The sequence below is a fragment of the Zingiber officinale genome, chromosome 2A (genome assembly GCF_018446385.1).
Source record: "Zingiber officinale cultivar Zhangliang chromosome 2A, Zo_v1.1, whole genome shotgun sequence".
Classification (NCBI taxonomy): Eukaryota; Viridiplantae; Streptophyta; class Magnoliopsida; order Zingiberales; family Zingiberaceae; genus Zingiber; species Zingiber officinale.
The window spans coordinates 11,866,153-11,880,152 of NC_055988.1; the positions used below are offsets into that span (position 1 = coordinate 11,866,153).

The 14,000-nt window shown below is 38.4% G+C and overlaps 1 protein-coding gene across 1 annotated transcript; it reads left to right on the plus strand.

Annotated features, from left to right (window-relative positions):
* The first annotated feature begins 454 nt into the window (after positions 1 to 454).
* LOC122040725 (aspartic proteinase NANA, chloroplast-like) lies at positions 455 to 2,545 on the plus strand. Its single transcript, XM_042600150.1, has 2 exons — positions 455 to 1,110; positions 1,551 to 2,545. The coding sequence occupies exons 1-2, from the start codon at positions 545 to 547 to the stop codon at positions 2,362 to 2,364; spliced, it is 1,380 nt and encodes a 459-aa protein (XP_042456084.1). The 5' UTR covers positions 455 to 544; the 3' UTR covers positions 2,365 to 2,545.
* Positions 2,546 to 14,000: the final 11,455 nt, after the last annotated feature.

A 14,000-nucleotide genomic window follows, 5' to 3' on the forward strand; every position in this document is an offset into this window, starting at 1 on the left:
ACTTTTACTTTTTAATCATTTAATGATCGACTATAAATTAATTTTATATTTTACTACTCTTCTTTCTATAATATGGTACCACTATTATCTAAAGAAAATTATCAATTGAAAAGGTATTTGAAAAATATGGGAGGCAAAGTGGAAAAAAGAACTTGTTTATCTATTTGCTAATTTATTTTTTAATTTGTTTTTACATAAAAAATATGGAATCGCCACATCAACGATCTCCTAGAATCAGTCATATGGATATGGAAAGAAGTAAATACAGGTACACAGCTAAAAGCACATAGCCGAGATGCTAACCCCCAGACAATGACACCCCGAGAATCGAATCCTGAACGTTTCGGCCACGAAATTATGCGCTTCCAGCTGTACTACTCTACGCCCTGGGGACTTAATTTATTTTTACATGTTTGCTAATTATGTAGCACTTTTGATGAAGTAGATAGAACAAGGCCAAGGATGAGAAAGAGCAAAAGCCCCATATTAATGGTGGAGCTTCTCTAGCTAATGTACATTCCATTTCCGGTCCCATATTGCTCCAATGTCGCCTTCCCTCCTCCTCCTCCTCCTCCTCCTTCTCTACTGCTTTCCTTTCTCCCTTGCCGCTGCAGCCGGAGACCACTCGGACTCCTTCGTCTTCGAGTTCCACCGCCGTCCCGCGTTGCCCGGGCTCGACCTAGCGCGGCAGCTCCTCCTCGACGACAAGCTACGGCAGCGCACGATCCGCGCCCGGCTAGAGCATGCCCGCCACCGGCGGCGAGCTTGCGGCGTCCCGCACGCGCCGGCGCCGGCTCCAGCGCCGACCTCCTTCGACATGCCGCTCAACTCCGGGGCGTACGCGGGGGCGGGCCAGTACTTCGTGCGGTTCCAACTCGGCACGCCGGCGCAGCGCTTCGAGCTGGTGGCCGACACCGGCAGCGACCTCACCTGGGCCAAGTGCCGCCGGCGCGGAGATGATGCCAAAAGTGTCAGCGGCCGGGCGTTCCTCCCCGCCGAGTCGTCGTCGTTCCGGCCGATCCTCTGCTCATCCGACATGTGCCGCAACTCGCTGCCCTTCTCCTTGACCACGTGCCCGACGCCGGCGAGCCCATGTGCCTACGATTACGGGTAAATTACCTAACGCCGCATCGGATCCTTTTTTTTTCCTAATTAATTAATTAATTAATTAATTGCTCTTTCCTAATCTTTGAAAATCTTACATTACATTATTGCATTGCAGCTCATCTAGCCAATTTAATGACCTTTAAAACTACAAGTCTCAAAATGTTAATATTTAAATTCATGAGAGCAAAATGTAACTTCTTGAAAACTAATTGTGGCAAAGTGAATATTTCTCTTGAGATTAATCAGGAACAGAATTAGCAAGAGCATTGTTAATGATGGTCAACGCGAGAGCGCGTAGTGAAAGACTGGTAGATCCTGTTTCGCATCCGCGGCTTTTATGACGGCAATTAATAACGCTATCGCAGTGGATCTGAAGCCGCAGTTGATAATCATTCATTTATGAAAAAAAAATTCACGGTGGGTTTGACCGCATGCGATCGCAGGTACTCCGACGGCTCGGCGGCGCACGGCATCTTCGCGAACGAGTCGGCCACCGTGATCCTGTCGGACGGCCGGCGGAGGAAGCTGCGGGGCCTCGTGGTCGGGTGCACCTCCTCCGCCGTTGGATCCAGCTTCCGCGCATCGGACGGCGTGCTGGGGCTCGGGTACAGCGACATCTCCTTCGCCTACCGCGCCGGCGGCCACTTCGCTTATTGCATGGTGGACCACCTCAGCCCTCGCAACGCCACCGGTTTCCTCGCCTTTGGGCCGGCTCCGGCGCCGCCGCCTCCGACGGCCGGGAGGAGGTGGCGCGAGACGGCGATCTCCCTCGACGTCGAGCCGTTCTACGGCGTCGGAGTGAGGGGGATCTCCGTCGACGGAGAGATGCTCCCGATCCCAGCGAGCGTGTGGGACCTCGCAGCGGGCGGCGGCGCCATTCTCGACTCGGGAACGAGCCTGACGGTGCTGGCGGAGCCCGCGTACAGAGCGGTGGTGGAGGCGCTGACCCGGCGGCTCGCGTGGGCGCCGAGGGTTAGGGTGGAGCCCTTCGAGCACTGCTACAACTGGTCAACGGGGGCGCCTGCCGTCCTGCCGCGGATGGCGGTGCACCTGGAAGGGACGGCGAGGTTAGCGCCGCCGTCGAAGAGCTACGTGATCGACGTGGCGGAGGGGGTGAAGTGCCTGGGGATCGTGGCGGCGCCGTGGCCTAGTTTCTCCACCATCGGCAACATACTGCAGCAGGAGCATCTGTGGGAGTTCGACGTCGCCAACCGACGGCTCCGATTTAGGAGGTCGACCTGCCGTAAAAGGCGATGATGGAATCGGACGGCCGACAATTTTTTTTCCTTTTTTCTTTTTTGTTTTTTGCCTCCGGTTGATGCCAAATTTATTTTCATTTTATTTTTGTTTTAGTAATTTGTTTCCGATTTATGGAGGTTTGATTGATTTTGCTATGTATTTGGGTGATAAAGAATACAAGGGGAAGGAATTAATGGTAGTTGAGTGTTAATCAAAATAGAGGCTCAAGTCAATGATTGATTCATAAGTTACTTTGATTTTTCTTTGTTATCACATGCTCTTTGTTTTTAAATATAAATATTTAACTTTTATAATTCGACTGATCTCGACTAATAGTTGAGATGACTGATTTAATCATATAAACTTTTTTTTATCGATTATTATGATAAATTAAAAATATTGATGGATCCTAGATCATAAATAATTTAAACTTATTTAAATGTAATGGGCTCTAATTATGTAATGCGCTCTAATTAAGTAAGATTTGAACTCTTGTTATTTAGGGAGATTATCTCATCGCTTATCAACGGATCAAAGTTTAAAAATAATAATTTTCTTTGAACCCGATGAAAAATCTGATATCTGATCCAAATAGAAATGATGACGGAGAATATAAAATCTGATTCTGTTTGTGCAATCAATCGTCCTTTGGTCTAGGTTAATCAATTTGACTAAACTCGAGTTGATAAGTCAGTGGAAGTGTTAGATGGGCTAGGAAAGGAATAAGTCAGTGGATCAAAGATTAACCAGACACTTGACGATCTAAAATCTAACGAGAAGTTGACACGAAATGGACAATCCAAGTGGACCAAAGGTGATCAGACATTTAGTAAAAAAACTCTAACAAATCAAGGTTAACAAGATGTTAGACGACTAGAATTCCCAACTGGTTAAAATTGACTAGAGATTGAGCAAAGGAACCCAAAACACGGATTAAGGGATTTAGAGTTAGACTATCAATTAGGATAATCAATTGATCCAAAATAATCGATTAGGATAAATGATTAAGAGCATTTTCGTAACAACACATATGTCAGAATCAATTTGACAATCAATCCGTCATCAAATTTCTATTACTATGACTAAATGAAACGAGCCATTCATCCATTCTGTCACTCTTTACACGTTATAACAGACCATGTGCTCGATTACTAGTATGTAAGCAAAGTATTAGAGTAGTCATTGGTTGACAAAAGAAGAATTTGAGTTTCATTGACAATCTCTTATTTTATACTGCACTTTAGTGAGTGGAAATGAGAGAATGGTGGTGTGATTTACGTTGAGGGCAATAAGTAAATTTTGGAGGTGCGATTTGAATAATAGATAAAGAGAAAAAAAATGCACTTCTAAAAGGAGTAATAACAATTGTATTATATCATCACCAACCCAACTATTTTGTTTTGTAATGTTTATAAAGGACATGTTGATTGGATTAATTAGTTGAGGAATAAATAATTGTACCAGCTAAAAACCATATGCAAAAAAGCTGTGAACACGAATTAGACTCCATCGCCATGATATTTTGACTGTTGAGTTTTTTTATAAATAAATTATTCAATACATTGCATTATTAAGCAAAATGTGTTATCCAACTGTCAATCTGATTGGCAATGATGCACAGCTGGATTCACCAAACACGTGGGACCGATTTTTCTTCTTCGCCCCCTCAAAAACAGAAAATAATAACTTTGGTGAAGTGTTCTCTCCAGTTTTTACACATATTTCATATTCATATGGGTTCAATTGTAATTTTCTTTAAATTGGGCCATGCAATTGGCTGTGCTTATAAGTAGCGCAATGGAGGCCCATTTCTAATTGGGCCGAAAGTCCATCTATTTTCCCCATAACTAGACCGGACAGGCATCGATGGAGAAGGTCAGATATCGGTGGATTTGTTAGGGACGATGAAGGACCCCGTCAAATTTAAATTTGTGGGGGGGGGGGGGGGGGGGGGGGGCGGAAATAGCTTGTTCTCGAACTATATAGATAAGCTTTTAAAATTCTCAAATTTCTAATTTTACACCGTCGACTAAAACAATGTTTTAGAGTAATCGAACCGATTTGGCTAATCAAAATGTGAAATTTTTAATAAGTTGACGGATTTACTTTTATTATTTTTTTTATCAAAATCGATTTTAGATCAAATTGGTTGATAAATCAAATGAACTTGGATTGACATAAAACTAATTCCTATGTGTTCCTCTACCTCTCTTGATTATATCTATGCTTTTAAACGCCAATTTGACTAAATATATTAAGAGCAATAATTTTTTAAACACGAATTTATTTGAAAATTTTTATTCATATTTAAAAAATCTGACTAATAGACCAAATGATCTTAGATTGACATGAAATTAAATCCTATGTGTTCGACTAATTCTCTTGATTATATCTATACCTTCAAACTTAAATCTGACTCAATAAGTAAAAATTCTAAATAAAAAAAAAATTTAACTCTCCTTGAACTTGTACCTATTTTTACCCTTTGATCATATAAAAAAACGAAAAAATATAATAAACTATTAAGCAAATATTTCTAGGGGTACAATAAAGCTTCCATTTTAACACAAATAATATAAAATTTACTTTTCTATTTCTAAAAATCTTAAAAATATTTTTTGAATCTAAACAGGATAAGTTAGATTAGTGGAAAAATTTACACAAAGAAATACTTGTATTTGAAAAGAAACAAATTATTTCAGTACATAAATTAATTTTTAAAAATAAATCTTTTTAAAATATTTTTTCAATTCTAAAAATTTTATTATTTTCCGGATATATGAGACACATTATTTAATGGCAGAAAAATAAAATTTTTAAAATTTATATTTTCTTGTAATTTTAATATTAACAATTCTCTTTTTGAAAAATAATTTATAATAAATAAAAAAAAATCGACAATATTTGTAACGATAGAGAGTATTATGTTTTATCACAGAAAAATTAGATTTTTAAAATTTATGTCTACAAAATAAATTTAAATTTCAAAATATGATTTTTATTAATAATTTTATAAAAAATAACTCAGCAGTAAATAAAATTTGAAGAAATTTTTATTTGTAGATTAAATCGTCAGATAACATAGAAAAAATTTTCAACTTGAAATATAAGCAGAAAAAATAATAAAAAAATATTTTTCTAATTGAGACAATTTCTATTCTAATAAAAAGAATTGGAGTTTTAATCTAACTGATTTATTAAAAATTTGAGAGGTACATAATTTTTAAGAATTTTCTTAATTTATCACTGGTGATTTCTAATGTATCAGTTGATTCTATCATAATTTCTAAATTTTAGTTTTTTAAAATCATTTGAACATGCATGGTCATTTTTCAACTTTTCGATCTCTATTTTAAATTTTTCATTTTCTATCTTTAAATTATCAAATATATCTAAGAGGCATGAATTTGCTAAGTTGAATTTTAACTTAGCATTTTCTCTTTCTAATTATACTATATTCTTAGATAATGTTTTAATAGATTTAAAAGATTACTTGGGAGATAGCGCATGTACCTCATTTACCTGGTGTTCTGATGCTCTCCCTTCATCACAATTTTCTTCTGAAGATCTTCCCCCTTCGTCGATGCTTATCTCTAAGGAACTTTCGGCGTCCCTCTGGTGGTCTGCCATTAGGGCTAGTTTGGCGTAAGCTTCAATCTCGAACTCGGAGGACGACGTTTCATCCCATGTGGCTTTCAAGATTTTGTACTTTGATTTTGTTGGTTTGTTAATCTTTCTTCTTCTTTAGTTTAGGACAGTCATTCTTGATGTGACATTCTTCTTGACAATTGGAGTACTGAACCTTCCTTTTGCTCTGAAAGTGTTTTTTCGTGAGTAACTTATTAAATATATTAGATCTAATGAACTTACTCAATTTTTTTACCAATAATATTGCTTCATCTTCGTCGATTGATGCTTCGGAGTCTGGATCTGATTCACCTTTCTGGTTGGCCTTTAGAGCTATGTTGTGGGCTATCTTTTCTTCTTTATTTTGTAAGCCTACACATCTTAATTTGTGAAGTTTAAAAGTGGAAAATAGATTTTATAATGAACTAATTTCGAGGTCTTTAGATATAAAAAACGAGTCGACTATAGGTGCCCACTCGGGTGTCTTAAGAAATTCATTTAAAGCATACTTTAATAAATCTCGATTTGTTACCTTTTCTTCGAGATTCGTGAATACGATGATGAGTTCTTTGATCCTCGAGTGCAGATGTGCGACTATTTCACCTTCTTCTATCCGGAGGTTCATCAGTTGGTTCTGGAGCAAGTCCCGTCTCGGGAACTTTGGTTCGGAGGTTCCTTCGTGTAGCTCCAGAAACTTCTCCCAAAGTTCCTTGCTGATTCTTAATATCTGATCCGATTGACTTCTTGGGGTGGAAGTACGCTGAGCAGGTGAAACTCGGCTCGTCTGTTCGCTATGAAATCAGCTTGGTCTTTTTTGGTCCACTAGTACTCTTCTTTTTCAATTCCTTGTTGATCCTTGAGGGCTACAAAAACATATTTAATAATTAAGAGTAATTTAAAATCTATTTTGAAAAATATCTCCATGCATTTTTTCCATGTTGCAAAATCCCCCTCAAATTTTGGCAGGTAGATTGTCAGTCTAACCATTGTCTCAATGCTTCAGTCGGTAATTAGTCCTTTTGAGGCGTTATGACTCTGATACCACTTGTTGGCACAAATAGGCGGGCAAGAGGGGGGGGATGAATTGCTTGCCAAATAAAATATACCTTTCTCAATCTTTCAACTCTAATTAGTAGCATAATTATACTAAATTAAATTAACAACTAAAAAGAAGAGGCAAAAAGAGTTACTTGGTTACAACCTAGGTGGTTGTTAATCCAAGGTAAATAAACACACTAAAAAGTATCCTTCGTTGAAGGCAGAGAAGTCTCTTACACTTGTTAAACACTCAGAAAATTGCTAGAAAATGAATACAGGAGTTGTTGCATATTTTCTAGCTCCAGAGGTCTTTTTATATCCCCAGAAAAACTCTACCCGCAGTTTAAAGGCGCCTTCAACATGGTCGAAGGTGCCTTTCATTAGCTAAGTTTTATCCGTTGAGGATAAAACTCTATCTGCGCCTAACAGCTACTGGAAGGTGCCTACAAGAGTTGGAAGGCGCCTTCGCATTGTTTATTAAAGGCGCTTTCCATCCATTGAAGGCGACTTCCAAGTGGTAGATCAGCTCCTTAGTGGCTGATCTTTTCACGTGGGTAATTCTCCGGCTAACGGAAGTTGAGCTCACTCGAACCCAACTCCGTCCTTCTCCTCAAGCAGGCCTCCTCCCCAGGTTCTCGTTCCTCAAACGTTGTGCACATCTTTCTCGTTCACCGGTGTACTCTTCCACAACATCTCATCCCTCAAATATACCGAGCTCGTTGACTCCTTTTCTAGTGTCATCCTTCTCACTAGCCACGTCTTCTGCTGGATTTCTTGTGTTCCTAAGTGTTGGAGCAATATCCTTTAGGTCAAGGTTGACCTGGTTGACCAAGCTTGAGTCTTGGTCATGGTTTTGATGTTTGTCAATACATACAGACGACACATGAACAATGCAGGTGCAGTTGTTCATGTGGGGAAATTGTTGGTGCAATTCTCCACTGGTTGGGGCTTAATCAGTTTGGTTGAAGAAGAGTCAAGTAAGTCAAAGTTGACCAGATACTTGACTGGGAAGCCCTAATGAGTGAAGCTAGGCAGAGAAAAAATCCTGATGAGTGAAGCCAGGTGAAAGACCTAGTGAGTGAAGCTAGGTAGTGAGAAAATCCTGGTGAGTGAAGCCAGGTGAAAGACCTAGTGAGTGAAGCTAGGCAGTGAGAAAATCCTGGTGAGTGAAGCCAGTTGAAAGTCCTAGTGAGTGAAACTAGGCAGTTGAAAGACCTAGTGAGTGAAGCTAGGCAATTGAAAGACCTAGTGAGTGAAGCTAGGTGAAAGACCTGGTGAGTGAAGCCAGACAGAAGAGAAGTCCTAGTAAGTAAAGCTAGGCAGAAGGGAAGTCCTGGTGAGTGAAGCCAGGCACAGGGAAGTCCAGATGGGTCAAGGTTGACCAGACATTTGGTGAAAGTCCAAGTAGGTCAAAGGAATTGACCAGATACTTGGCAAGAGGAGAAAAGTCCAAGTGGGTCAAAGGGATTGACTAGACACTTGGTGAGAGAGTCCTAGCTGGTCAAGGGTGACCGGATGCTAGGTTTTATGTACCAACAGCTCATGATTGACCAGATGTTGGTTTAGGAGGCTTTAGACTTGATTTTAGGTAGAAATCATGAGCTGGATCGATCGACCGATCGATTGGCTCATGCCCAATCGATCGGCCGATCGATTGGGCGAGTCTTCGCGACAACCTCCTCCCAATCGATCAGTGGATCGATTGGGATAAGTGCGCGACCGCACAGAACAGCGCTGGATCGATCGGTCGATCGATTCAGATACCCCAATCGATCAACGGATCGATTGGGAGCTGTGATTTCGCACGATAAGCCCTGGATCGATCAACGGATCGATTGGGAGCTGTGATTTCGCACGATAAGCCCTGGATCGATCAACCGATCGATCCAGGCAATTTACCGAGAGCACAGAAGCGCTCTGGATCGATCAGCTGATCGATCCAAAGCCTTCCCGATCGATTGGGAGCAATCCAATCGATCGGGATCCGACCGTTAGCGTCGATAAAAGCCACAGCCATTCAATTCCTTCTGCAGCTCTTCATCGATTCATCTCAGATCCTCGACAGCAACTCCATAGCTCTCTCTAAGCTCCAGATCGTCAGTTCTTGAAGATTCTTGGAGGTTCTTCCAAGTCAAGAGGCGGATCAAAAGCAAGAAGAAGAAAGCTAGGGTTAGGGTTTCTTGTATTCATTGTAAGCTTTGCTTATACTTTTATTCTCTTTCCTTTCTTTCTGTATTGAGAGTCTTGTAGGGCTTCTCCGCCTTTGGTAGTTACCGAAAAGGAGTGTTTATTAGTGGAGGTGTGTGTGTGTGTGGATCCTTGGACTAGTCACCTCTTGTGAGGTGGATACCAAGTAAAATCCATTTGTTAGCGTTGTATGCATTTTTTACTTTGTATTTCCGCTGCAAATCCTTAAAGAAACAAGCAACGAAGCACACGAGCACGCGACGAGCTATTCACCTCCCCCCCCCCCCTCTAGCTACTTTTTGGTCCCAACACTAAGCTCCTGTACACTTAGACACAATGATCAAATATAACATGACTTAACTGAACTTGGTTGACCATATCAAAACTATTCTGGGTACTTACAATTAAATCTTATCCTTGATGATCTTAGGTTAGGGTCAACAATTGTTTCTTCTGATTCACTTGTTCTATGTTTAATTTTACTATCTTCTTCATCATCTATCTTTCTTGTATTCTAATTATTATTTTCATTGATTAAATTAGGTAGGTTATTTTCTTTATCAAAAATTACATTGGTTGTTTCTTCAACTTTTAGAGTATCCTTGTTATAGACTCTATAGGCTTTACTAGTTGTGGAGTACCCTAAAAAAGATACCAGTTGAAAATTTTGAAGTAAATTTACCTAAATAATCCTTAGTTTTTAATATATGTACTTTATATCCAAAAACTTTTAGATAATGTAGATTGGATATTTTATCATAATATATTCATAAGGAGTTTTATTGTAAAATTTATTAATTAATATTCTATTTTGAATATAACATGTTGTATTTATTTCTTCAATCCAAAATTAGTTACTTAGTATCGAGTTGGTTAGATTTAGGTTTGTGGGTTAACTTAGTTTGTTTACCTTGTTGACAAGTATTATAGATTGTATTTTCTATTTTTTTTTTAAACTTAGGTAGACCTCTAACTAAGTCATTTTGATTCATTTTTGAAATGAATCTGATGTGAGTGTAGCCCAGTCTTTTGTGCCACAACTCGAATTTTCTCTTATTGTGTCAAAAAATACTTTAGTGAGGAGGTTGATAGGTCAATTATGTAAATATTATTTTTTCTAATTCTCTTAATTGTAATTTCAGTATTTTCAACATTTTTATTAAACATTCAGAGTTAGAAAAAGTAACTATGTATCCAGAGTTACACAGTTAATTTATACTAAGTAAGCTAACATTAAATTTATCGACTAATAATACTTTTTGAATAATGAAATCAGAACTCAGTTCGATATTATCTGTTCTGATTACCTTATGTTTTCTGTCATTACCAAATACAATTGATCCTAAGTTCTTAAGTTTTAGCTTGGTGAACTTCAATTGGTCTCCAATCATGTGTTTGAAGTATCCACTATCCAACATCCATTGGTCCAAATAATTATGTTCTTACACATAAAATATTTGATTTGGATCCAAGTTTGATGGATTATAAGATAGATTGATTGAATTCAATCTCTTAATTTTCCATCTCACCCAGTTTAGGTTGTCAATCATGTTATACCTATTGGTGATTGTGAGATAGTTAATTGAGTTTAACTTAAGTTTAATTAGATTAATTAGATTTAACATTAATTCGATTTGATTTAATTAGTTGATTTTAATTGAGATTTGATTTAAGTTAGATTTGATTTAAGTTAGTTTTGATTTAGTATTGATTTAGGTTTAATTTAATTTAATTTTGATTTAGGTTAGTTTTAATTTAGTTTTGATTTAGGTTAGATTTAATTTAGTCTTGATTTAGGTTAGATTTGACTTAATTTTGATTTAGGTTATATTTTATTTAGTTTTGATTTATGTTAGATTTTATTTAGTTTTGATTTAGGTTAGATTTAATTTAATTTTGATTTTACTAATTTTTACTTTAATCTAAATCCATTTCACCCTTTTCTATATTATCAATTAGGGAATCTTATGGATTTTGTGAGATGGTTAATTTTAATCTTTAATTTAGATTAACATCTAAGGATTAATTGATATTTGAGTTAGACTAAGATTTGACAGTCAGTCAATTAAAAATTTATTTTAATAATTGTCTTTTAGGCTGTGGCGAGACACTAGACCTTCTTGGATATTGGAACAACAACCACTTCTAGACAAAGTCTTTTAAAGAAATTAAATATTTAATTTTCTTTCTGAGAATCCTTGGTCTAGCTAAACAAGTGTTAATCAAGCCTAAGTCCTTATCTATCATAATCTAAGCATGTATAAGGAAAGCAGTAAATCAAACATCAAACAAATTTATTTAATAATAAAGATAGTATTTCTATTGACTCCCTTAGATCATAGTCTTGATATGATCTATCATGGTAGTGAATTTGATCCTTGGAGATCCAATACTGATCAAATCTAACTTGATTAACCAAGTTAGACTTGGGTACCCATGCTTGGACCACTTTTCTATTTGTTCGATTAACAAGTGATAGATAAGATTTGAATTTGTGTTTAGCCTTATACCCAAGTCTAGATCGGTTGTATATGACCCTTTGTTTCCCAAGAATTAGGTCAAGGTTCTTGGAACCCAAAGTAAATCATTCCAACGAGTCCCTAAGTTCCTTGACTTGACTTTTCAAGTTAGAATTTTCTTTCCCAAGTTGTTAGACTTGAGTTGAAGTTCCATCTTGAACAGATTCAGTCAAGGAGCTTGGGTCAGTCACTTCCTTGAGGGTTTTGACCTCCTCTTGGAGTGACTTGACCCAGAGGTTAGATTTAGCTAGTTTTCTAAATAAATATGAAATTAAATTATGTGATCTAATCAGAGAGATGTTTATAGTGGATTGGGAACCTTCTGAATCGGATACAGATCCGTGGCTTTGTTCGGACTCGACTTTTGATTCTATCTTAGACTCAGATTCGATGACTTGTTCTCGGGCCGGAAGTACGAGGAAGCTTGTTAGTTAGAGATCTTCATCGAAATCTTTTGATGAAGATCCATCCCACGTTGCTTGTAATGCCTTCTTCTTCCGCTACTTTTTTGTTTCCTTTTGGTTTGGACAGCTCGCTTTGATGTGACCCTTCTTGTTGCAGTTGTAACAAGTGACTTCAGACTTGCCCTTTATGTTTGGACTTGGTTGCGTTGTTTTTGACTGGATTACTTTTTTGATCTTGCATCTTATGAAGCCCTTCTTTTTCTTGCACAATTTTCGTACGAGGTTAATGAGCTCGACGGTGATTTCGTCATCATCTTCTGAGTCTGATTCATCTTTGGATTTGGGTTCGGTCTGGCGCTTGTTCCTAGACTCCATGATCTTGCTTGTACCTGCAACCAACACAATACCTTTCTCGACTATACGTGCATTAGTCTATTCATGAAATTCAAATTATGAAAATAGCTCATCTAATATAATTAAAGAAAGGTCCTTAGATACCTTGTAAGCATCTACCATCGATGCTCACAAGATATTTCTCGGAAAAGAGTTAGGGCATACCTGATGACGTCGCGATTTCTACTTTTTGTCTGATCGCGTGGAATTCATTAAGCAGGTCTTGGATCTGAGCGTGGAGTTGACTTGCCAACTCACCATCCTGTATTTTAATATTATACAACTTATTCAATATTAGATCCTGTTTGCTTACCTTAGTGTCGAAAGTGCCCTCGTGCACCTCAATCAGCTTGTCCCATAATTTCTTGGTGCTATTGAAGGGACTGACCCGGTTCAATTCCTCTTTGTTTAAGCCACATTGAAGAGTTTGAGTTGCCTTTGCATCAACTTCGATCTTCTTCATAACACTTTGATACCAATTTTCGCAGAATACTGGTTTTCCATTGCCGTCGAGTGGAAGTGCAAAGCCGATTTGGATGATGATCCATATCTTGACTTGTGTTTTGAGGTGATACTCCATTCGGCTCTTCTAGTAGCTAAAATCTTCTCCGGAGAAGAGTGGTGGGCATGCAGTGCTATAGCCTTCTTGGTAAGCCATTTAAGAAACAAATCTTGCACACAATAAAATAAGGAAACTTATCCCAAGACTTAACCTTGGATTAGTAGTGCGGTATAAAGAATCAAAAGAACTCGAGTGGTGTTACACCAACTTCGAGAAAAAATTGATTGTAAGAAAAAATGATCGGAAGGGGTAATTATACCGATTCTGATCGACTCTGAAAAATTTAAAAACTAAACCACGAAAGAAATTACTTGAATAGTGGTTTCACCGATTCGAAGTGACCCCGCTCTGATACCAATTATAGGATCATTGCGCTAGAGGGGGGGGGGAGGGGGGAGGGGGAATAGCTCTCATGGTTTTCATGTTCGTTTAAAATTGATAGAGTAAAATAACAGTAGAATAAAGACAGAAAAAAGATAAACAATCGCTAACACTTTGATTTACTTGGTTTGGAGCCTGTGACGACTCTTACTCCAAGGTTCACACATGAGAGTGCTTTTGATGGGCAATCCACTAGTAGTTTGAAGAAAGATTACAAATATTATGTATAAGAACTATAATTATAAAACTATAAACAAAACTATACCGATAACTTGTAAAGATCTGAAGTTACAAGCCTTCGATTGTCAGAGTAGCATTTGGGCATCGTGGAAGCATTTTCTGAGTAGCATGCAAGAGCAAAAGATGCTTGGAATGTCGTACTTGAGGTGCTAGTTGAATCCTCCTTTTATAGCCCACTCGAGGCACCTGAAACCTCTCCCGGGCACCCCCATAGGGCCGACGTGGTGTGCTCTCGTCGAAACTTGATATGCAAAAATTATCCATCTCCAGGCACCCAGACCACCCTCGGGCGCTCGAACCGTC